The sequence below is a fragment of the Thunnus thynnus genome, chromosome 14 (assembly GCF_963924715.1).
Source record: "Thunnus thynnus chromosome 14, fThuThy2.1, whole genome shotgun sequence".
Lineage (NCBI taxonomy): Eukaryota > Metazoa > Chordata > Actinopteri > Scombriformes > Scombridae > Thunnus > Thunnus thynnus.
This window is the reverse complement of record NC_089530.1, coordinates 14,929,107-14,951,107: the sequence shown is the minus strand read 5'-3', so window position 1 is coordinate 14,951,107 and position 22,001 is coordinate 14,929,107. Positions and strand designations below refer to the sequence as shown.

The 22,001-nt window shown below is 41.3% G+C and overlaps 1 protein-coding gene across 1 annotated transcript in view; it reads right to left on the bottom strand.

Annotated features, from left to right (window-relative positions):
- Positions 1–8,008: 8,008 nt before the first annotated feature.
- The window catches only part of loxl4 (lysyl oxidase-like 4), a 23,208-nt gene continuing 9,215 nt past the window's right edge, over positions 8,009–22,001 (bottom strand). The window contains exons 5-15 of the mRNA XM_067610095.1: positions 21,286–21,324; positions 20,981–21,194; positions 20,697–20,874; positions 16,659–16,813; positions 16,398–16,565; positions 15,763–15,925; positions 15,424–15,667; positions 14,281–14,396; positions 13,829–13,965; positions 10,982–11,093; positions 8,009–10,892 (exon numbers count right to left, since the gene is read on the bottom strand). Of these exons, the coding sequence (XP_067466196.1) occupies positions 10,822–10,892; positions 10,982–11,093; positions 13,829–13,965; positions 14,281–14,396; positions 15,424–15,667; positions 15,763–15,925; positions 16,398–16,565; positions 16,659–16,813; positions 20,697–20,874; positions 20,981–21,194; positions 21,286–21,324 (1,597 nt within the window). The 3' untranslated portion in view covers positions 8,009–10,821. The remainder of the gene's footprint in view (positions 10,893–10,981; positions 11,094–13,828; positions 13,966–14,280; positions 14,397–15,423; positions 15,668–15,762; positions 15,926–16,397; positions 16,566–16,658; positions 16,814–20,696; positions 20,875–20,980; positions 21,195–21,285; positions 21,325–22,001) is intronic.

The window sequence follows — 22,001 nt, the reverse complement described above, 5'->3', positions numbered from 1 at the left end:
TTCTTTATAGCTGATCTCAGGAAATAAAGCAAATAAATAGTTGAGAATGAGTTCAGTCACTGCGATGCTCACGAGGATGAGGAGAGTGATGGCGTGAGGAAGAGGGAGTGGGAATAGAAAAAGAATCAAACAGCAGGAAAACATCTGAATGGCGGAGTCATCAGAAAACATAAAAGATAAACATTGTTGTTATATGCATATTTTAAATTTGAGGTGATGCAGACAGATGAATTCAGTTCATCTACACAGAAGGAATTAATTACTTCAATTCACTTTTCTATCCTTTGAGTCTAACTGTGAAACGAGGGCATGAAGTCACATGATGTTTCCATCACTTTCATAAGAAGCTGGGTCAGAGCTGAAGGCGGAGATAGTTCTGGTGACTGTGTTGAGCCACAATACACTTTGCTTCCAGGTATCGTTGTCCTTTGTGTGTTTAAAATGCTAACCTGTATTGACATGTTACCGCAGCGTCATAAGTGACAGAACATGATGTTTTCTTTGCCAACCCAGAAGCTGTAAGCCACATGGTTACATGTCAGTCTTAAGTCACATCTCATCTGCTAATGCGGTGTGTCAGGCCATTATTTGCTCTGAGTCTGTTTTACAATTCTCAGAGGATTTGTCAAATTGATTTGAAAACCAAACTGTGGTTATTGCACGGTACGAGAATCTATGGAGGAGTGATGAATAAAATGTGCCTTGACATGTCAAGTTAGGGGAAAGGAAAGAAATGACTTTAGGTGAAGTACTTGACTGAGTTATATAAATGCATTAAAACTCAGATTTCACTGCTTATCACAGGAACAAATAGGAATCTCCTCAGTTTCTCTGTAGCATAGGTGTTGCATAAGCATCCTGTGTCCAAACACTAAAAAGACCTCAGATCAGTGACTTCACCTTCTTCTAACTTGGTCGACACTGAGAGGAGGAGAGGAGAGCATAAATCCAGCCCATTAGCCCTCAGGTCTCCCAATGGCAGTTCCCGCCCCGTGGCTGATGTAAACCAAACTTCCTTTTCGAGAGATGAAGAAGCCTGTCAAGCGGCTGCAGCCACCTCGGCCCCTGTCACCCTCCCTCTGTGATGCTCCGGCATTAATAGCAAATCGATTCTAAATGAAGGACAAGGGAAACAAGTGATAAACAAAAAGATGCGTTCATCTCCGGCGGAGGGATGTGAAGAGGGAGATGCTTGAAACCAGTCATGTTTGTGGGAGATACAGGAGGTATTTTAAAAGCATAAGAACATTACAGACATCCCTGTCTTATCTGTTTAGCCACTAAGGATAAATGGCAACTTCAGTATTAGCTCAAGATTGAAAGCACATGTGGGTACATAATCCTCTAAAAGGTTGCATATTGTTGCTTTCTAATTAAACCAACTATCAAGCATTTGGGACATTGCAGAATGCAGAATCCCTGTAACGTCTGTACACATCTTTACTGCACTCTGCATCCTTGTTTGATTATTGTGTTGTTATGCTGTTCATCACTGGAGTTCTTGCCATTTGCCCAAAGTCTACAGGCTTCTCCAAATGACCTGATGATAAGAGTAATGAGCACAATTTCATCTCATCGTGCCTAATAGTGTATTGATCTCAGCTTGGGAGAAATGACTTCTGATCTTCTCCTTAGTTGGCCTGTGTCATAGTTAACGGCCTCAGACTTGTTACATTAGATCTCAGCCATTTAACACTGAATGCTAATGAATCAAAATGTCTTTTCTTCAAGCTGTAAGATGGAACATTAAAGTCACAGATTTTAACACATGTACTGTATGTCCCCTGGTGTGTAGCTGTAAAAAAAAACTTGTTGTAAAGCTGCCATCGCACTGACTACCAGTCAACCTCAGTCTTGTACTGCTTCTAACGCTGCCAAATGCTCAGTCAAGCACTATCCCTCCTCTTCTGTTTCTGTCTCCTCAGTGGGGTAATCAGCCATTCCCCTGCAAGGTAATTCCTGCTCAGGAGTGCATGTGGCCGACACTGCGGAAATTCATTTTTTGGTTTAATTTCAGGCCTATTGATCGTGGAGCGCTTTACGACTGCATGACATCCATAATCACAACAATGGTGTGACAGCACAGATAAATAATGTGGCAAAAGCACAGAGAGAAGGAGGGATGTAGGGATGAAAGGGAAACAGAATTGGAAAAAAAAAAGGAAGAGCTTGGTTCCACCTCTTACAGCATTCTGTATTAATTACTGAACTCCACCCTATTACACCCTCCCGACCTCAACCCCCTTCACCTGATTGATCTCCCCTCTGAGGCCATAAATTAGTTTTCTTCCCAAACTTATCTGAAATCTGTTTGTTTAAGCATCCATTAAAGGATAGGAGCCACTGCTCTACAGTAATTACCAAGGCTACTGTAATATCTATAATTATTATGATTAGTGGAGCAGAATTAAGTTACTACTATAGAAACCACAAGGGGCCAAAGCCACAGCGTAATTATGAGGTTTTGCATATACTAATGCTGTAGTCGAGAGCAAGTCGGGGGAATGTAGCTGTTAAATGAATACAAGTTGATTGAGGCAACAGTGGATGCATACTGAAAAGCAAAAACTATTGGAGCAAACATTTTATATTAAAAACTTAGGAAGATAAAATGAATCTGTCCTAGTGGAGCATGTTGACCAATATGCAACATGCCACCGGTCGTTTGGTTTAAAATCAGATATTTTCAGATTATTTTGTACCTTATATAAGGTATTTGTGGAAACATGAGGATACTCCCAGCATGCTGATGATTTTCTCCTCAGTAAGTGGAAACACCTATCTCAGACATTAGTAAGAGCCAGTGTTTGTGTGGGCTAAATATTAAATAGTGGTTTAGTCTAGCAGAGGTCACAGCAGGTCTTCTGCCCCAACAAGGTGTGTCCACATAACTGTGTTTATGTGTAACTTCACCACAACTTTTCTCAATTTCACCTGCCTCAGCTCAGGAGCAGCTTTAAAGCTACTTTATTTATATATCAGATAATGAGATGTGATAGATTGGAGACCAAAATGTGACCTTTTGTTGTGTACATGCACTTAAATAATAATAATGGAGTCTAGTAAACAGCGGTACGGGTGAGGCAGCAGTGCATAAAGCATAGCTCCTCTTGTTGTTGGAGTCTGAGGGGGCCGACAGACTCCTGCTCATAAAATGTCTCCAGTCAGAAAGGCAATAAGGATGCAGGGTTAATGCGGCTTGGCACACAGTTTTATTTGTGCAGAGGCGGAGAAGTCCTGATCTTCCACTCCTTCTGGAGAGGCGTAGAGCGGAGTGGATACTGTTGCAGGACAGGAAGCAGTGAGGCGATGGAGGATGCTTAGCTGAGATAGAACAAGTAGGCGGGAGAAAGAGGAACCGACCGTTTTGTTTATCACAGCTTTGAGAAATTATATTATGTAAGACTTAATCAATGCATAACTTAGAGCTAGCCAATAATTCAATACTGTAATTTATCGTCTTTCACTAGAGTCTTAAAATCATGATATGATCTTATCATTTACAAAATGTTGTTGCTCAGATGAATAATAAAAAAAACGAATGTCATTAAAGATAAACAGAAATGGATTATTGAAGTTTTTGATTTATATTTAAAGTTTTTGTGGTGTAATCCACAACAGGTGATCAATTTTGTGCACTGAACAGCAGTGTTTGTACTTACATTTGCCACGTCATTGCTCTCAGAATAATGCTTTTATTAAGGGTTTGCTGACAACCAGTTTACTGGTCTCTGGGACTTTACTCAGCCTCGGAAAACAGTGCTCTTTGGCTCTGGAGGAGGTTTGTCAAGTCTGAGAAAATAACCCTGATGATGTCATTGCAACATCATGACATCATCGGAACAAGTAGGCAGGGGAAAAAGAACCGACCATTTCATATCACAGCCCTTTGAGAAATTACATTATGTAGGACTGAATCAATGTCTAACTTGATTCGCAATGATGTTGATGTCATTGCGACATCATCAAGGTTACAAAGAAAAGCATAGAGTTTAAAAGACTCAAGAAAGACATTTTGGCCTTTGCTAAAATTATTCCTTCTTAAATCTGTTTCTGTCTTTAAATCCCTCAACCTTATTATTGCCCCTTTAACATCACAGGACAGTAGAAATAGATCAGTTACATACAGAGCTCATATATTAGTATCATGCAGTGACAAAAAGCAATAAGTTTACAGTGCAAGTCACTGATCGTAAGTTGATTTTCAGTCATGTTGCGTTTAGTAAAAATCTCATCATTTGGTTTCTTTACCCTGAGCAGCAGGAATCCTCTGCTTCTATACATGCATTCATAATGAAAATGAGGCTCAGTAACAAGCTTGTTGGTGTTCGGGATGAGTGCCAGTGGGAGTGAATTGTACTACAAGGCTCCACACTAGTGAACAGCTATAGCTATTTGTATGTGAGTCAACAACCAGCCTGCTGTCTTTTTAGGGAGGGCCAGTGACCCTATCATGGACACAACCTGTTAAGAGAAGCAGCCTTTTCTTATCTGCATGCCCTTGGAGTACGCACCCATTGATATGCCACCTTGACTCTATCTTCATGCCAAGATGCTTCCAATTATGCAAGCCGCTGGAGTGAGGCGGAGCATGGGTTTCTGTACGATGAAAACTGGTCCATGGTTAATATGATCCTGCTGCTTTTTCCCCCCACAGGGATGGTTTCCACTCATGGGGGGGGGGGTTAAGAGAACAGCCATTTTGCTACTCAACACTTCCCAGTTCACCACTTTTTACCACAGCATCATGACCTCATAAGGTAGACTGATCTCTTCAGTAAATGGCTCATCACCAGCGCCTGAGCTTTGCAACAACCTGCATCTATTACATCCAGTTCAATTCATCATACGTGGGGATTTCTGCTGCGACATTACTTCCAGTGTTATAAATCTTTCTTTTGGATGCGTGCTGCCTCTTTTTAGGCAGCCTGATGTCGGCCGGTTTGAGGTGAACACACAGGGCAGCCCTCTGACTGACAGCTGACTGTCACTCAGCTGAAGTGACAAGCTCAGTGTTGGACAGCCAACGGGAAAGTGAGGCTGGACGTATAGAGACTGACTGTTTACAGCCTGTGGAAGCTTCTTCACCTACCAGGATATTTGTGTCAAACATAATTCTGTCTTTTCATGTCTGTCTGTATTCTTTGTCAGGCTTCCAGAAATCTCTCTCTGCTTGTTCTGTTATCTCAGCGTCCTCTTCTTCACCACAACTGTGGACACTCTGTTTAAAAAGGAGATCTACAGGCTTATGTCTTTAAACTTCAGACTGTTTTCAGTGAGGAAATGCTCTGGTTTTTAATTGCTAAAAAGTTCTCATTCACATTTCATTTATTTCCTCACTTCCAGAAGAGGGCAGCACTTCTTTACCAAATGTTACTGTAAATTCAGCCACATTCACTATTCTGGCATTTAAAGCTCTGCCGTGTAATTTATTGAGGAGAAACTTCCAGACATCCAGAGGTCATCTTTTAGATTTTTTTCGCACAAAAAAAAGTCCAGAGGATGCTGCTCATTTCCTGTATGCGTCTCATCCCTTTAATCACATCATCCACCACTTTACTATTTTGAAAAGGAAACTATTCAGACTAAAATGAAGCCTGTTGTATACAGAACACTGTGATTTATATAAAATGTGAACGATACAATTTACAGCACTTCGTTCTGTCTCTCTACCTCTCAATCTCTCTCCCCTTCTCTCTCAACTCGCCTCACTTTTTCGTCCCCCCCCCTCCTCTCTCCCTCTTTGCCTCTGCTCCACCCTATAATCACGCCGGTTCATGGCTCTCATTTGGAGTGGTATATATAGCAGTAATTGTCAGGGTGCAGTACGGAGACTGGGCAGTGCATGTGTACTCTCTCACAGGGCTGTTTTGCAGTAAATCTCGCAGGAGAGAGGAGAGGATTGGGGTGGGTTGGGGGGGTGGCGATCGGAAGGGGGGTGACGTACGTGAGCAAGCACATGCACACACATAAAGACACTTTCACTAATAGACAGTGTGCAAACAATACCATAAGCACATACAGAGGTAGATAAAATTTTACAAGCACCTAAGAAAAGGCATTGCGCTAATTTACAAGCATCCTCTTTGCCTCTGTAAGTTATTATATCTCATTGTCTGTTCATTTACTCTCCCAATGGGCCTGACATGAAAATTGAATGTGTCTCATAATGTGTTTTTCTCTCAACCGAATGGGACAATTATGCAAATGCATTCATTATTCAGCAGAGCATCTTCTTATCAGCCAACAGTCCCGCAGGTGATGAGTTAGGGTCTGATTTATCCCTACGTCAGGTGGTCTGCTTATGATCCATAAACATGTGGAAACACACTCACATACTGAGCACATTCAAAATAACGAAAACAGGTAAATAACTCATAATTGGAAGTAAACACTAACGAGCGTTCTCATCAGCTTCTCAGATTATGCAGCAGCAGCAGGAGCTCATCGCCCTACACGTGATAAAAAAAAACGAGTCATCATGAAGGCAACACAAAACCAGACAGTTTGTATTATCAAAGCTGACTTGTGGCTTTCAGTGAAGACATTCCTCCTCAATAATCTGAAGTTTGATCACAGAAATCCCTCCCCATGTCTGTCTGCCTTATAAACCATGGAACACTGCTTCCAAAAGAGATGACGGCAAAGCCTGTTATGCAGTCCACTTGTTTGTATGTGTGCGTGCGTGTGTGTGTGTGTGTGTGTGTGTGTGTGTGTGTGTGTGATAGGGTGGGGGTTCATTGCAGCTTGTATGGACAGGTCTGTCATTCAGAGAGTGCACACAGTCTCCATTGTAGAGCCGTCTGTGGTCCCCATCGGGTCAGGGTGGGGTGGCAAGGGGCCTCCCGAATAAAAACACGTGCTGCAAACAGGAAGTGGGCCTGTAAGGATAAAATGAGAACTGCGTGGCTGCAGTGTTTATGAATGCTGTTTTCCTCCACTCTCTCTCTCTCTCTCTCTTGTCCTCAAATTGCTTTCTCTCTCCTATTCTGATTAATCTTGATAGAGTGATTTTCACTTTGGATGTGCTGGATGTCCACACATGTCCAGACTGCACAAGAATGAGCCTTCCTGGAGATGTAATCATTTCCGACGATTCCTTATTCTCTTAAACATGTTCTAGACACTAGTATCTAGTGTCTGGCTGTGGGATGAGATAATTTGAACTCTTCCAAGGTAGTGACATGTTCCAGAAAAGCAGACCTGCATGAGGAGCACGTGGTATTATCTTTGCTACACCTTGCATGTTTTTTTTGCACGCAAAAAAAAAAATTGACATAAACGTTAAGACTTTAATATGAGTCGAGATAACCTGTGGAGTCTCCTGTACATGGGTTTAGTATATGTGTTTATAGGAATATGGTATGCTAAAAGTGAAAGGATGCTGGATGTGTGTGAGTACGCTCTGTGTAACCAGGTGCTCTGCTTTCATCTGCTCCTTTCCTGTTTGCCCAGCAGCTGTTTCATTTCAGCGAGCGACCACTTCACAGCTCAGCTGTTTTCTTTCTGGGTGGATTTTGTCAGTCGGGATCAAATCAAACTTTTGTTAAGAGTAAATTTCCTTTCCAGACGTAGCTGATTATTCCACCCATTCCCACTAGGTTTGATATGCTTAAATTTAGTCATTAATTCCTGGACACTTTTTGTGTATTTTTGTTACAGAAACTTCTCGGTTCCCATGAGAGCCCATATTTGCAAAGGATTAAGTCACAGAAAATCTAACAGCTTGAAAGGGTTGACTTTGGGTAGTCTAGTCATTTTAAGGGAAACCTTGTAAAACAGAGGTCCAGTATTCCTCCGGTCTGTAAGTGTCTAAAAACCCAGAAACCAGACTGACTGACCAGATGGGGCAGATTGGATCTTCCCGCAAAATGGAAGGAAAGGGAAATAATACTGTAATACTGCATCTATAGTCATCTATAGAGAAAACAGTTTGAGCCACTTCATCATCAACAAATATTCTGCAGAGTCATACATTTACAACAAGAAGGAGGCAGGAAGCAGAGGATAGCTTAGTATGTGATGAAGTTTTATTGATTCACAGTAATGATGAATGAATGGATTGTGATTTGTTCTTTAACTGATATTTGCGTCTGACCCAGCCAGTGTCTATCCACAGTCATCCCAACATTCCTCAAGGAAAAATGCAACTAAGCTTATCACCTTCATACCTTACATTTTTAACAGCAAAATAAACATGTGGGTACAGATTACTTTTGTAAGAGTGCTGTCAAAAAACAAACAAACAGCCCCAGTTCATCTGGCGTCGTCATGTATGCATCACAGCTAAAAGTAACTTAAATCACATCACATGAAATGTTCTTTTTACTCTGTAGATGAGGTCAAAGTCCCTGAGAGCACAGCTTTCTATGAATATGATTGTAGATAAGCACTCACACTCTCAGCTTTAAAGACAAAATATAAGCAGGACTGGCCATGGAAAACAATATCCCAATACTACAGCATGGGTGCACATACAGTAATGTGATGAGTGTAGTGAATATGAACCAACTTAAGATATGGAATGGCATACAATTTTAAATAACACATAGAACAGACCATAATAATATGTCAATAGCAACTGTACACAAGCACAAAACAACAGAAAAGCATATCAGCAAACACTCCAGTTAGACTTTCAACATTTTTTTTATCATTTTTAGTGATGGGGCTGAATTTGAAATGCAGGTTTTAATGCTTAAAAAAGCTACAATTCTTTCTAAACCTTATTCATGGAGTCAAAGTTAAGAGGGTCCAGTGAGGAGGACGACAATCTGTGAAAGGAATTAACGTCTACAGTTGTCTTTATGAGTGGCGCGTCTTTCTATGACATGTCTTTGAAACTGTCCATCAGAAAACCATCTTCAACCGCATCAAACACATGAATAGACTAAAACAACATGATTAACACAAGTTCCATGTTGTAAAGAAATGCAGTTGCATCATTGTTTGATGGGGAGCTTAAAAGTTATTCAGCAGAGATGTAGAAAAACACAGTATGTTTTAGCAGGCCAAGGGTTTAGCACAAATAAGGCCCCTGTTTACTGTGTTGGTACATGGATTGAGGAGTTTATTTTTTCTCCCAGACAAACATGTTGTTCTCTTTGGGGAGCTGAAAATGCCTGCCTGTGGTCTACAAAAATGCAGCTCTGGTAGTAAAAAGTGTATATCTGCATAAGTCTTTCTCCAAACTTAATCCCATTCTTTGTCACTTTCTAAGTCTTTCTTTCATTCACTGTCACCCTCAACTTAACCTCTTAGAAACTCAGAATCTGTCTTTCAGTTTGCGTAAAGATGAAAGTGCAGATTCTTTCTCTTTCCGTGCTTCCATAAGCAACAATACCATGGTGTTTTTTTTATAAAGCACATGCTATAGTCCTAACCTTAACCGTAACCTTAAGTCTAACCCAAACAGACATAATTAAAAGGCTTTTTATATGCTCTCAAAACCCAGCCTGCCTGCCTACCACAATACTGTGGTTTTGTCAGGCTGGTTTTCTCTCCCATCAGGGAGGCTGAAAGAGAAACGACTGTACACTTACAGTTGTTTTAATAACTAAAATAAAATAAATCAACAATTATTCATCTGCATCATGGGGACGTTTTCTAATTATATGTTCTGTAACTATGAAATTATTTTTTCTCCAAATTTAATTTATGTCAGAAAAAGAAAAAAAAATCAGTCTTTTTAATGAAAGTTAAACTCTAGCTGACACTGAGTATGCTGTGTATGTGTGAATAAATAAATAGTACATTGCATATGAAAACTTAACACAAACCTTATATTTCACTGTCTGACATGTCAAAACAATAATGTATCATTTTTTGGATAAACATCCTAAAATGTGAATTCGGTGGCTAATTGGGAAAAAAAAAGAAGTACGGGGCAAAACTAGAATACTGATGTTAAATAGATAAAGTGCTTTGTTCCATTTGAACTTTTCTTACCTAATCTAGATGAGAAGCAAATCTTTGCTTTGTAGGATGACTACACTTTCATAAAACAATGATTTTGTTAAAGCCAAAGCAATAAAAATACCTGATTAACTGTTAAAAAAAATACCCAAAAATGCATTGTACAACACTGTTTACCTGAAACTTAGTGAGGTTTATATAATAACATACAGTATTCACAAGGTGCACCGATATTGAAGTAATGTAAGAGTACAACCTTAACAGATGATCCAATAAGTATAGAGTCTGGATAAAATAATGCCTAAAAATTATACTAGTTTTTTCTGCTTGTGCATTAGATTAGTTGCTGTTTTTTGCAACAGAAATTAAGTAAACTCATATTTTTATACTCATTATTTTATTTTATTTTTTTCAGTTTTTTTATATCTTTTATCTTGGGAATACGATTTCCCAACAGCACCGGCTTCCCCATTGTCTTTGCGACAGATTAGTTATAGCAACTTTAAGGTCTTTCATGCGTATATGTTTTGAATAACTAACTTAAGTTACTAGTAGTCCTCATTCACAAAAAAACATTATAGTTTGAACCAATATCCAATATACTCTTACTTATCTAGAGTAAAAAAAACATGTTGAGCTGACAGGCACCTGCTCCACTCTTGTTGTCATTGGCTGTTTGAGTTGAGAATGGAGTCTGTGCGATGGTCGCGTCTGTGATGTGATGTGATGTGATGTGCTCATGAATATTTTATCCACATCTGCCAAGGAGATGGACAGGCGCCATTTTGCGTGTCCTCTGATATTGTGGGTCTTAAGGTCCCAAGAGCCTGGGGCCGTCAACCTCAGTCCACCCTGAGAAGTGTCTGGGCCCCACTGGAAGGCCTTCGTACTGGGCCCAGGGACGGGCTACACAAAGTTGTTGGTGATTTGCCTCTGGTGCTCAAACAGGTCTTCAATCTCTGCACTGTATGCATCTCCTTTAAGGGAAAACAATGTGGTTGTCAGTGACAGAGTTAAGGTGAAATTGAGGGAAATTAAAAAAGAGGAAAAAGTTTTGTGTTCTCACCTGCATGACATCCGTACATGTAAGCTCTGTGGCCATCGTACTTGCACCGACATCTCATGACGTTGTTCATAAAGTCAGACTCAGCCATGTCCATTGAGGGGTTGACTTCCACCTGAAAAAAGGACACAATCTCTGCTGACACTGAGGACTGATTTGATATCATTAACAGCAGATGTGTCCGACCTTATTACTTGCAGCTGTTTATATCATCATCGCAACAAACGTTAATTAGAATACAGGGAGAATTTACAACTTTGTTGTTCTCACTTTTATCTAATTGTATATCTCCAGCTGGACAGGAACATGGACAAACAGGGAATGACTCCTCTCTTTACACACTGAGAAAGCATTTTGAAATAAAGAGCAGTTGGATGTAAAATTGTTAGAGGGCCTGTTATTAAACTGACTGCACTGGTGGCTGGTATTGTTTTTATAGTCAATCCCTAATTTATCTATAAAAAGTTGCATGACTTTTCCATACAGTATTTCTGTTGGAAATATAAATATGCTATACAGTACAGTACTTTCTCATGAACACAACGTTGGAATGATGTTCACTTGCTAGTCTGCAGCTGAGCATATGGAATTGTATTTTGCACTGCACGAAACATACTGGTAGATACTTAAGGAAAGCCCATCGTAAAATATTTTATGTGTGTATGAAAACATGTAACAAAGACACTGCTGCCCACACAAAACATGATAACTGGCTGCATAAGAGGTTACGCAACTTTATAGCTGAGGCTCATGGAATGTGGTTGTACCACATTTTAGGAGAAATCTGCTCTTTTCCTCACACCAAACATTGGTATGCAATAATAAGAACTAAACTAGCCTGAAATTGAAGTGTGTTGCAACAGAGTAGTTATGCATAAGCATGTTTATGCGTCTGAAATCAGACTTATTCTGAGTGCTGCTATACACTGTGCTAATAGTCTGTTATTTGCAGAGCAGCTCTATAACTGCTGATACAACCATTCTCCTAATCTGGTCTGGTGATAATATGAGAAGCCATTTACTCTAATAGCTGCTCTGTAAACTGCTACACCCATTTTAAGTACAGGTTACAAACGGCTACAGCGAGAAAGGACGCAAACTACACTAAGAAAAAAGGGGAAAACTTTAAAAAAAACTTTGTGAAAACTATCTCTTAATTTTTCAGGGTAAATTACAGTGTTGGACTTGAGTGTGTGAGGCTTTTGCTGAGGTCTCACTGAGTGTGTTGCTCAGTGAGAAAGTGGCTATAAAAATAAAAACAGGGCATGAGGAATTCCTTGGTGGCAAATTAGCCGTTCCTAATGGAAGGGGGACTAGGCGCTGTTTCACTAAAGGGAGGCAATGGTTATTGGGTAATTGGTGTGTTTCATTAACACTGGAAGGTTCAAGGGTAGGCTGGCGGAATCTTTCTGTAAAGCTCAGGATCAGAAAGGTCAGGCATCATCTGCACTTCACTAGTTAAATGAAAGGACACAGCAGAGAGAGACAAAAAGCTGCTGTGAGTGCTCTTTGTATTTTTCCAATTCTAGCTAACTCTCTGCTTGGCGTACTTTCCGCTTTTCTTTTGCCTCACTTGTTCCTCTTAGCTAAGTGTGGTTAGTTCCTAGAGTGCTGGTCATCTCAAATGTCCCTGACCTTTTAACCTTCGGTAGTTCTTCCATCATTCATTCTTTCTTTCCGCCTCTACGCTGTGCGCTGTAGCAATGTGCCATTTAATGTCACTCGGTTCAACATGCTTAAAATACATCCAGTCTGCACACACGTTTAAATGTGTGTCTGGTATGTCTATCACAAGTAAATTAAATAAATCCATCTTCAATAGAGAATAGAGAGGTGTAATTACAAAGATTGAGTGTGACCTCTCAGACAAACTGGGTAACAGCAGTAATTATCAGACAGTGAGTTAGACTGTAACCAGTCTCCCACAGCTGGGAGGTAATTGGCAGCATGCTAGGATCTGAAGACTGCTGCATACCATGGTGGGATGAGTAGTCTGGACTGAAGATGGAGGATAATGGGAACTGTCCTTGATGTGTTTTACTCTAGTAGCCACAATGACTCGACCGATTGACCGAGTTAAAATAATGACAGACAGAGGGACAGTTGAGGTGGACTGTGAGGACTGAGGGAGGTCAGGATGTTTTACTAAAATAGACGGAGACCAGACAAGGGGAAGTCCACCTTCAGAGCCTATGACCGTCTTTCTTATAAATCTTTAGCCTCACAAGAATAGTCTGACATCCTGAAAATACGCTTATTAGATTCCCTGCCAAGAGTTAGATGAGAAGATCAATACCACTTTCACACTGTATCTGTACACTAAATATGAAACTACAGCCAGCATCCGCTTAGCTTAGTTTAGCATAGACACTGAAAACAGCAGGGAACAGCTAGCCTGACTCTGTCCCAACGTAACTAAATTTGCACAAACATGTTATATCCTATTTGTTTAAACCTCTCAGTGAAGACTCCAGGAAGTCAATACACCTAGCCACAAAATAGTCCAACACATAATCCTCCCTAAAACCACATCATGTCGTTTTTACTCTTTGGTTTTTTTTATGGATTTAAAAAAATAAGTTATAACATCTCATTATATGAGTGATCTTTAGAGGTGCTCGTGGGTGGACTTTGTTAGCTTTGGACAGAGCCTAGCAAGCTCTGACTGCTGACTGGAGCTTCGTATTTGGCGAACAGAAATGAGAGTGGTATTCGTTTTTCTAACTCAAACAAGGGAATACGATTATTTTTTTAAACACAAAGTTATTGATGTTTGATTTAAAGAAAAAAAAAGAATAGTTTGAACTAAAGCCAATCTGCAGGTGTGAGAGAAATAAAATGACCTCTCACCTGGAAGATGTAGTCTCCTGGCCGTACATCTGTCACGTCAACCCACTGACAGTCGATGTCGTGGCGATAAGTATCCCAGCAGCCCACAGAGATACCCTGGTCACCCATGTTGTAGCAGGAGAACCGCTTCTGGAGTCCTAACACACACCACAACGACATTATCAATCACATCATCAAACTCATTTAATGCTCAGCACTCCCTTTTAATTTTAAGAGAATTTAGCTTCCTGAATTGCATCAGACTACATATGAGTGCTGCTTTTTCATATGAGTTATTTCATCCATGATATAACAAGTAAATGGAGAGTAAACAAACAAAAACAGTAGCGATCTAATACATTAACCACAAAGTAAAAATCTGAATAGCTGTAGCTGAAATATTGATATTAATTTCCTGTCACTAATGGAAAAGAGTATTTTTTCGGGGATTCATGAATGGTGGTGAACATTACCTTCAGGGCAGTAAGTGTCCTCCAGACAGAAACTGGCCTTGTGTCCCTCTGCAACCCTCGTGCCATTCAGAGTCAGCAGGTCGTAATGCGTGAACACCTCGATGCTGTGGTAGTGCCTGAGACGACAGAGGGGGAAAGCCCAGGTGAGAGTGTGTGTGTGTGTGTGTGTGTGTGTTTCCGTGAGTGTGTGCATTTACACTAAATGAACACTGGCTTGTCGCTCAATGACCTCACTGCTTGAACATGAGCGTGGGTGTCACCGTAACACCTCTCACAGAAACTTGTTTTAGCGCCAGCTTGGTTGAGCTGTTTACTCATTCTCAGTGAATGGAGGGCTTTGAAACACACATCCAAAGCTCTGATGTGTTGTTGTAACAAACTGCGGCAGACCTGACTGTGCGTGGCCTACCCTGTCCTTTGTATTATGCCCGACCTGTAGTAAATGGTTTGGTTCAACAGTCATTTCCACAGACACGTGCTGCAGGGCTGTTAATGGATCTGGAGAGATGACAACACTGTTTCGGGCCACCCGTAACTCACTGGGACACATCTCACACTGCCAACACTGTGGGCTTCAAATGGGTCATTCTTCTCTCGTGACGACAGGCCTCAAAGTGCTCTCGTCATCTGCCAAGAAACTAAGTAACTGAGCAGAGCGTACTGAGAGGTAGAGTGGAATGTGTTAAGAGTATGCCAGGTGAGCCTGGTGACAGACAAAGGCTCTTATGTTAAGCTTGTGTTGCATGCTACCTGCCGACCCCTCATAAAACCGTACGTGCACTGGAACAAAGATCACACTTCAATATGTTTTCTTTCCAGATAGTAATTGAATGCAATTAAATTAAATATAACTCAAATTACTCAGTGTGGAGGTAGTTATATCACGAATGCAAGTATAAGAAAAAATTGTATGAGAATCAGGTGTTTGACAGAATATTTTTGGCTGCCTTTCATGCCCTTTGAAAACTACAACTCACCTGTATCCAGGACACTCTATACCACAGTTTCCCCAAACAAACTGAACAAAATGACCACATGTGTAACCACAACACCCCAAATATAGTAAGTATTTAAACAGGTCTCTCCATTGCAACATACCTAAGCAAAGTAACACAGCCAAAAAACCCTTGTGGGATTCTCTACCTGTGACACTGGTGCCATGTCCAGCTCTCCTTTGATGCTTTGGGTCTGAAATCGGATCTGCCCAAGTTCATGATGCGTGAAGAGAAGCGCAGCAGGCGTCGATGGCCATAGGGCCAGTTCATCCTGGCAGCGGAGGAAGACAGACAGTTCTCTTCATGTGCACAGGTCAGCAGGTGGAGGGGTCTGTCTTCCAGGTAGGCTGTCTCCTGGACCAGCTGGGCATCCAGAACAAGGTCAGGTGCCGCTGAAACAGGACAGATGTGAGAGGTTATGTTGGATTAAAACAGGTTTTGAACCAGAAGAGGGGATGGAGAGCTACAGGAAGACGGTTCGGCTTACTTTCTGAGCAGCTGACCCCAGCAGCTTTAGTTCCACCTCCCCGAGGGCAATGGACATGGTTGTTGCGGCGACACTGTTGAATCGAAAGCTCTGTGCCGACACAGTGAGTTCCACTGAGAATCACATCAGCTGCATTTGGGTCACCGGACCAGTACCAGGTCTCCTGTTGGAGGCAGAAGCGGGGGTGGGGTCACAAGACATAGACAGCTTGTCAGGGTTTTTTTTTTTATTAATGAGAAGCATTATAGCTTATTGTCCACCACACTGACTTCAGGGGCTGTGACTATGGATTGGCCTCCATCTGTTCATTTGTTTGATCATCTGTTTGTTTGTACTTTCATCAATAAGTCAGACACTGCTGATAGGATTTTGACAAATCTTGGAGGAATGATGCCTCTGACCACACTGATTGGTCTAGAGGTGGGAGTGCTATATTGTTTGTTCATTCAGGGCATCATGTCCAAGATCTTTAACAGTGATGATCCAACTTTGAGGAAAGTTGTGGAGGTGTACTCTGGCATTTACTAAATCACCCTGATTTGCTGCAGGGGTGGTGCCACAACAAGTCAAAATGACAAAATGCTTGCTGCCACCTTGTCAGTTATAGACTGTTGTCAGGTGGATTCTTACAGTACCTGATGTGCACTGGCAGCGAAGCCCAGACCCAGCTGTCTGCACACCACCATGGCTTCATCGATGCTCCAGTTCTCACTGCAGACAGAGCCCCAACGCTTACGGCCCCCAACCTCCATCAACACCTCGACACGGCCTTCCGATGGAACTCTACCACCAGTCAGCCGCACCTGGAAATCCATCAGATTAAAGGGATTAAATAAGTAATGCTTTATCAGTTGAAGCTCATACATGTACATGGTGTGATGGTGTAGTTTTTATACCGTGTTCTCTATGCCAGTCTTAGGGACGTTACAGCGTACTGAGGCATCCTGGCTATGTTTGAATGTCCACGGTTGGACTTCCTGGAAATAGCAGTCTAGGATGGAGCGCTCTGTCCCCATACACTGGACACTGTTCATATGGATAGGTCCTGTACCTGGAGAGGGAGAAGGAGATGTGGGAGATTTAAAGACTGTACTGACAAAAATAAAGCAGGAAAATACCACAACACCATTGACATAACTGAAGGACAATATTTCATGTGCCTTGTTTGGGGCCACCCAACGTGGACACAATGGCATTAGCAGACTTTATCACGCAAAGGACATGCACACACACAGGTGAAAACATCTGTATTTCTTTCACATAAATACGCTTTCTCTACCTCAGCGTCAAACCAACATTAAGAAGTTCCTATCTCTCATGACAAAATGCTCCTGCCAGCCAAGCCACAGTACCACCACCATCTACTCTGGGGATCTGTCACACCTCATTACCAACATTCTGTTGCTTTGGGCCAAACAACAACAACATTGTGCAGAGTCCACCACCCTGGGTGATCAAACGAGGCCAAATCTGTGTCAACAAAACAAGACTAAATAAGACTTTCACTTGTATTCGTTTGTCGTTTAAAACAAGATAATCTCTGAACAACATAGGAAATGGTGGAAAGAACACTAGAGATTTTGTGAAAGTAAACAGCTGATGTCACAATGATGGAAGTAAATGAAAACACAGGGCAAACTATGGTTTCTGTTTCTTAAAACAAAAGACATAAACTGTAAACTTGGGAGTGTGGCAGCATTGAAATAAATACAACCATAACCACATAACCAGGGGGAAAGAGAGAAAAACCGAGGAAAAGGAGTGAAAAGGAAGATGGTTGAAATGGCAGAGACCGGATTGCAGCCTAATTCAGTCTGTCTCTGTGTTGGTTTTGGTAGATTGAAGGCCTGGTTCCATACTGGTCACCATGCGTGGGTTCATACTTAGGAAAAGACACATCTAAACCACTTCCGCCTCTATCTGTATGGTGAAGGCCACAAGCTAGATCCAAACTCCCACTGTTTAAGTTATCAAGACAAACACAGGGCCCCCTCAAGGGATCTTCAAAATGAACACTGACATGTTGTATTTAAACTTTAGTTTGGGAAATCCACGAAAACCCAAAATAAATTCCAAGGAACCGGCCACACAGACTTTACATGCACACAAACACACAAGCTTTTTGGGTGTTTTACTCCCTTATGTACAGTATGTATAGCAAACTGTACTTCACGGGTAAAATTACACGGTAAAATAACAATGTTGGTCAAGAAAGGAAATAGAAACATTGTCCCTGTAATTTAACTCGCTGATGGTGATGATAAATGCAACGATGATGGGAGTTAGATGGTTGGCAGATGGAGTTTGAACAGAGCTTAGAATATTTTCTTCACTTTCTTCTCCCTGACATCAATCTCCCAAATGATCAAACCATGAACTTCAATATAACAGCAGATACAGCTATGAGAGCAATAATGAGGCATAATATAAATGTGGTATCTTAAAAGTAGTATTTACAAGAAATAGGTCGAGCTTCATTACCGCATAATTTGAACTGGCAGATGACACTGATCATTTGGACAGATTAGAAAATTGACTTTAAGGGATGGAAACAGGGTAAAATCGGTCACATTCTTGTTGAGAATAGCGTAAATAGTTGGTTAGTGGTTACGAGGGAAACCCTGTTCTTTTACTCTCTGAAATTAAACTCCATTTTAGGCACATTAATGTTGTGTCCATAGTGTTTTTCTTTCCATGCTACGTCTCTTTCTAAGATTTGTAAGCAACTTTCTGTCATCGGACAAATCTGTTTCTTCGCCAAGTGCTAAAATCACGTCAGTTTGTAAATAGCTCTGCCTGTGGGCGTTCAGATGTTAGAAGCCAGAATCAAAATCGTGTGTCTTTGTCAACATGATTTCAAAGCTGATGCACACGTTGTAAACTGATACTTATACTGTTTATGAGTGTGTGTGTGTGTGTGTGCCAGTATACTGCAGTTGCAGGTAAGTGCATATGTGCAAGCAAGTGTTTCATGCTTTGAATGTGGCCTCACCCATCAAATCTGATGGGTGAGGCCACATTCAAAGCCAGAATCTCTGCCACCCTCTCTGGTCCACCAGCCAGTGAACCACGACCTTTATCACCTTATCACATTTGATCATCATAAATAATTCAATGCTCTTCTGTGGGGTCTTGTTGCTACAGACTTCTGGCTGAAAGATTTGATAGAAATCATGGAGATTTTCTTTTCTCAAGTGCTGACAGAAAGCAAGTGAACCTGAGTGTTATGCAGTGTGATGTGAAGACTGTATTGCTGGCTATCTCAAAATATTGATGCTTTTTAATATATGATGATTTAAAATAGAAATTAACTGTGTGTGCAAATAAAATATGTACAAAACTACATTTAAAACAATTTACTTTTTCAGGACTTCTTTCTCAGTGAGAGTTTGTTCTATTAAAGAGTATAATTTCGGCCTTTTTCAATGATACATGGACCTATGTTTATGTGGCCTTCAAGCACATGGAAAATTATATGTCACAGTAAAATGTCTAACAGGCTGCATGTTATAGAAAAGAGGCTGTGAGACGCCTTTGATGTCCAATCCTCCTGCAATGGCAATGTATATGTAAGACAGAAACAGACAGAAAGTGAGAGTACTGTGTGTCTGCATGTAGGCGTGTGGGTGCCAGTCTTGGACTGAGAGCAAGAATGAGAGAGAACGTATGTATGTGCGTGCATAGTAAATGTGTGAATCACCAACTCAGGAAACACAGTATAGGAAACCTGCATTTCCAGGAGCGAGACAGGAGTAATATGAGGTGAAATTAGAGGGTAAACCTGCCATTTGTCAAACCAAACTACAGCTGCAGAGCCACATCTTAATGTTATAATTTTGAGACTGATTTTATTACACACACACATGCAAAATATACATGCTGGCATGTGCACGCGTGCACTTACACAAATGCAGCTTTGTGGGCAGGAGAATCTATTTTAAGGTAGAAAATTGAACGCTTTTTGGCTTTTTGGCTCCTCCCTGGCAATTAAACACCTCTGCTTCAGACTACTGGAACCATGAACCATGAACCCGAACCCTGAACCGACGAGTAAAGGTACTGACTGAAACCAGACGATACGGTTATATGTTTGTAAAATCTCCTTAGAAGAGCCAGCTTTAGTTCTGTTAGACTCATCAAAAAGGAAGATAGCATAAATGACATCATCTACAGAAAACCCACTTTAAGAAGTTGAAAGGTAAAAGGGACTATTCCAACACTTACAAAAATATCCTCTGTATGATCAAGTGAACAGCTAAACCAGCAGATTGTCATCCCACATTTCATCTTGATCAACATGATTAGAGAGTACACCCTATCCTGAGGCCTGGGTAGGCTGTTCTCACATCTTGTTAGGGTGGGGACACCACTGGCGCAGCTGGATACAGACTGAATCTGTGCGTCACCATAGCTGGAAATTTGAAATCGAAGGAAAAAGACCACAGCACTCAGTGAGTGAATAAAAAGCTTGCTTGAAGCTAGCAAGATTATGTCTGTTACTTTAGTTACCAAAAGCCAATGTAAACCACTGTGGCTTATAGTATTACATTTTTTTTGTGTAAGTGTGTGTATGCACATGTGCATGGTGTTTGGGCAGCTGGTAGCCTTGGCGAAGGACTCACGTAATCACAGCTGGAGATACTGCAATCATCACATTTGCAGTTTCACAAGGTAACATACAGAGACAGACAGACAAACACACATGCCCATACATTATCTGATCCGTCAGAGCAGACGGGGTGCGGTGTCTAAGATAAGCAAAAGACTGGAAAAGTCTCCCTTTCGTCTCCGGAAGACCATGACGCACGATAAACACATTCAAACATCCACATTGCAGATTCCAAACAACTAGATTAAGTGGGAAGATTTCCAGAAACTCAAGCTTAAGTTGTGCAGAAGCCTTTGTCCTGAGCACCAGCAGTGATCTCTCTCACCTTGACCCATAAAGGCTCCATGCAGGGCATCCTTGGCAGTACCGAAGCCCAGTTCTCTGCACACCACACTGGCTGCAGTTCTTTCCCACATGTGGTCCACAATGGTCCCCCACTTTCCATCTCGGAGCACCTCCACACGACCTTCACCCAGCCTGGGGCCGGCCTTCAGACGAACAGGCTGAACAAAGCAGCAAAAGACAGTATAGTTGAGCTTATCTGTAAGAACAGTACATGCAAACACTGTTTGATTGGGCTACTGTAGGCCTAATTTTGTTATATCTTACCACAACTGGATAAGGGGCCTGGGGTCTTCCTGAGGACATGCGAGCGAACTGAGGTCCCGGCACACACTTGACCACTGCATGCCTCCCATTCTTACAGGGGGTGGGGCTACGGGGGATTGACAGCTGAGCATGGCACTCTGACAGGCTGTTCTCGCTGCCCAGACAGTGTACTTTCTCTACCCAGAATCCCTTCTTCTTCGCCATAATGCTCAGTCTAGAAAAGAGCAGGAAGTCCATTTTTGGTCAAACATTCTTAAATAAAGTTCAAGTTCAGAAGGTCAAATAATGTAAATAAACATGACTACCTTGTTGAAGGATCTGCAACTTTGGCATCCCATATTTTCCTATAAAACAACAAAGAATAGATGGATGTTAGTTCTATCAGGTCTGTGTATTTACTGAGGTTTCTGGGACACACACAAATCACCCTGTGAGGTGACTTGAGCAACCAAACTCTGATGCAAAGAGGGAGTGACTGTAAGATATACTGTAGCATCTGCTGTTTGTTTTATATGTAACCTGGCCAAACAGGAGAATTTTCTGCCACAGTGAATCGCTGTACACACACACACACATATACATAGACTTGCTTTTTACTTGAGTGCTTGGTAATTATCTAAAATAGTTGCTGCTCAGACGCTGACTTTATCAAAAAAATGAATCATACTGGTCTAAATATAATTTCTGCGTATAAAACCACAATGAGCTGTGCATGTGGCTTTGTGGTGAGTGTTAAAATTAGGTGTATTGATGGCAATGACTGGCAAAATTCAAGAGAATTCACTGTGCCTGTTCCCTTTCAGTAAGTTCATTTTCTGTCTCTCTTTCTTGTTTTATAAGTTCAGTAGGCTGTATTTCCATCAGGAATGTGGGCTGTTTGCTATTTGCTGCGTTTATGTTTAGAGAAAGTGACCGGTGTGTCATATGTCCCTGAGCTATAAGGCAACGGTACAACTCAAATTAGTTTTTGCTTTTAATCTAACATGTGCCCTTTTACTACACGACTTTTGCATTGCTTGTT